Source organism: Pundamilia nyererei, unplaced genomic scaffold (assembly GCF_000239375.1).
Source record: "Pundamilia nyererei isolate P.nyererei 1_Seehausen unplaced genomic scaffold, PunNye1.0 scaffold00157, whole genome shotgun sequence".
Classification (NCBI taxonomy): domain Eukaryota; kingdom Metazoa; phylum Chordata; class Actinopteri; order Cichliformes; family Cichlidae; genus Pundamilia; species Pundamilia nyererei.
In genome coordinates this window covers 1148222-1150906 of record NW_005187558.1, presented here as the reverse complement: position 1 = coordinate 1150906, position 2685 = coordinate 1148222, and the positions used below count along the sequence as shown (strand labels likewise).

General features: G+C 39.6%; 1 protein-coding gene across 1 annotated transcript in view; it reads left to right on the top strand.

Annotated features, from left to right (window-relative positions):
• zmym2 (zinc finger, MYM-type 2) overlaps positions 1-2685 on the top strand; it is a 34236-nt gene that overhangs the window by 13604 nt on the left and 17947 nt on the right. The window contains exons 4-6 of the mRNA XM_013913877.1: positions 1132-1286; positions 1545-1693; positions 1937-2099. Coding sequence (XP_013769331.1) covers positions 1132-1286; positions 1545-1693; positions 1937-2099 — 467 coding nt within the window. The remainder of the gene's footprint in view (positions 1-1131; positions 1287-1544; positions 1694-1936; positions 2100-2685) is intronic.

The window sequence follows — 2685 nt, the reverse complement described above, 5'->3', positions numbered from 1 at the left end:
TGAATGGAGGGTTGCTCATACTAATTCAAATAAAGAAGAAAATGGGTGCTGGATGTCTCGTTGACAATTAATATAATCACAATCCTAGAGTCAGTCAGGTGCAGATTAATATCTTTGGCCAGAAACTTTAGACAACTTTTGTGTTCAGGTGGATTTTATTCAGATTGGTGATGCTGTTTTCTGTTTCTGTAGTCATTTTTACTCCTAACTTAAGAGATCGTCGATCTCTTAACTAATGATGGAATTAAATAATACATAGGTGGGAGAAAAATGTCCTTATCTGTTTAGACGGGTCACAGGATAATGTCAGGTCAACAGCCACAACGAATCTTTCTAATTTAATGGTTCCATGAATGTCATGGTGTGGATTTTGTGTTTAAGTTTTGCAGACACCAGCACATGCGGCAGACAGTAGTCATACCCATACACCAGCTTGATAACCTGGATAACAGTGTCCATGTGAACACACTCACTGTGTTTTCATATGTAAACCTTATGTAAATTAGCATCAAACCTTTCTCAGTTGGAATTACCAGAAAGACAGTTAGATTGTTGGTCAGCCTGCATTTCTTTATGTATTGTCTAATATGATTTCCTCAAACTCAGATCCGTCTGACTGAAAGTTTAACACAGCTCGACTTCTGTAACAGCACAGTGTGTCATTCAGCAAAGCATTGAATTGACCAATCAAAAGCATGCTTTTGATGGAATCTTTGTTTAGGCTGTGATTGTAAGAATTGATTAAATTAGTTTTAAAATCCTTGACTAACAGCTCCCCCTCCACTCTTTTACTTTTTGGAAAATTTGGTGCTTAAACAAAATGTGCGATATTGCAGATCTACAGGAAGTTTGGTGTTTGCTCATCATACACTTTCTGGACTTGAGTTTATATGCCAGCCTTTTGGCAGTTCCTGTCAACCTCCATGTAGACTCTAGATGGTGCTGTTGTCAGGAGCTAGTCCTCTAAATATGACTTCTGGAGGTTTATTTCTTTATTTACTTAAAATTATTGTTGTCATTGTTTCATGTCTGTATAGCAGATCAATGTTTAGTGCAGACATAGCATTATATATATTTATATACAATTTTAAAAAACATTCCAGGTAACTTTCTTTCCATCTTTCCCTGCAGATTCTTGGATTTCTCAGTCAGCTTCAGTCCCCCGCAACCAAAAACAGACAGGGGTGGACTCTCCATCACCAGCCACTTCGCTGCCCAAACCTCCAGGCCAGTCTTCCTCAACTACTTCCTCCTCAGGCTCCCAGCCACAGCCCAGGACAGTCAAGGTGATCCACTGTGGTCATTCAAGTCCTGTGTAATTGCGTTAGTTATAGTGCAAACCCTTTTTATATTTTTAGTAAAAGTATGATTTAAGTATAAACATATTTAAGTATGTTAATCTAATCTGCTACCCACTTCCTACTACATGCTGTACATAATTTATGCAAACAGTGCACTGAAACTTTCTTTAGAAATTTTTAAGACCCTTTCCCTGTATTCGTTACTTCCTGCAGTTCAATCATTACTATGTTTGCTCGTTCCAGGTGACCTGTGCAAACTGTAAAAAGCCTCTGAAAAAAGGCCAAACAGCCTACCAGCGTAAAGGCTCCACACACCTTTTCTGCTCCACCACCTGTCTGTCTGCCTTCTCACACAAACCTGCCCCCAAGAAGAGCTGCACCATGTGCAAAAAGTAAGTCTGACGTTGAAGGAGATATTTTATATTTAGGATTTACGATTATACAGTGCATTTGGAGTTCATTAAAAAAGAGTAAAGTTGCAACAACAGAGTTTATTGAAAGCGAAGGTTTAAAAAAAAAAAAAAAATCTTATTTCCAGTTGTCATAAACATGAATGAGCACAGCTTTTATTATGCTATCTAATCCACATTCTCTGGAGATGTTTTCCTCACAAAGCCTCTGTGTTTGTTTTCCAGGGACATCACAAACATGAAGGGTACCATTGTGGCCCAGGTCGACTCCAGCGAGTCTTTCCAGGAGTTCTGCAGCACTGGCTGCTTAGGCGCATATGAGAACAAGCAAAATCCTCCCAAATCAAACCTCAAAACCAAATGCACCGTCTGCGGCAAGCACACGGAGGTCAGTCTGTCTAACTTTCTTAGCACTGGGTTCTGATGACAACAATGGAATAAATAATTCAGTGGCAATGAGTAAAACCAAAGTAACACTGGGGTTGAACACATGAATTTTACACTGACTCAGCAGTATTAGGTACACCTGCACAGTGGAAAGGTTCAGGTCTGTGTGTGTGTTTTGTAGTATCCATGGTCTGTAAATTTCATCATCATTTACCTAAATAGATGATGGACTCTCAACTCCACAAGCAAGCTCCTGCAGCATGCAAAAGGGAAAAAAAGCATCAGAAAACCAAACGCCTTTGACCGTAATGTGGTGCTACACACACGGAGCCTCAGGGCTTGGCTCTTGTTGTGCTGGGCTTCAACATCCCTTCATTATTTACATCCTTGGCTTGGGTGTTTGTTTTGAATAAATAAATATTTCATGCTTGAATCCTGTTGCACTTTATCAGCCCCCCCCTCTTCCTCGACTTTTAATAAACATAGTCAGAAATGGTGGTATGACAATTTCGCTCTCCCTCGTTATCTGATTTATTATGTTTCTCCTCACCACACTTTCATTCAGTATTTTTCTCTTGCCTGGCTTC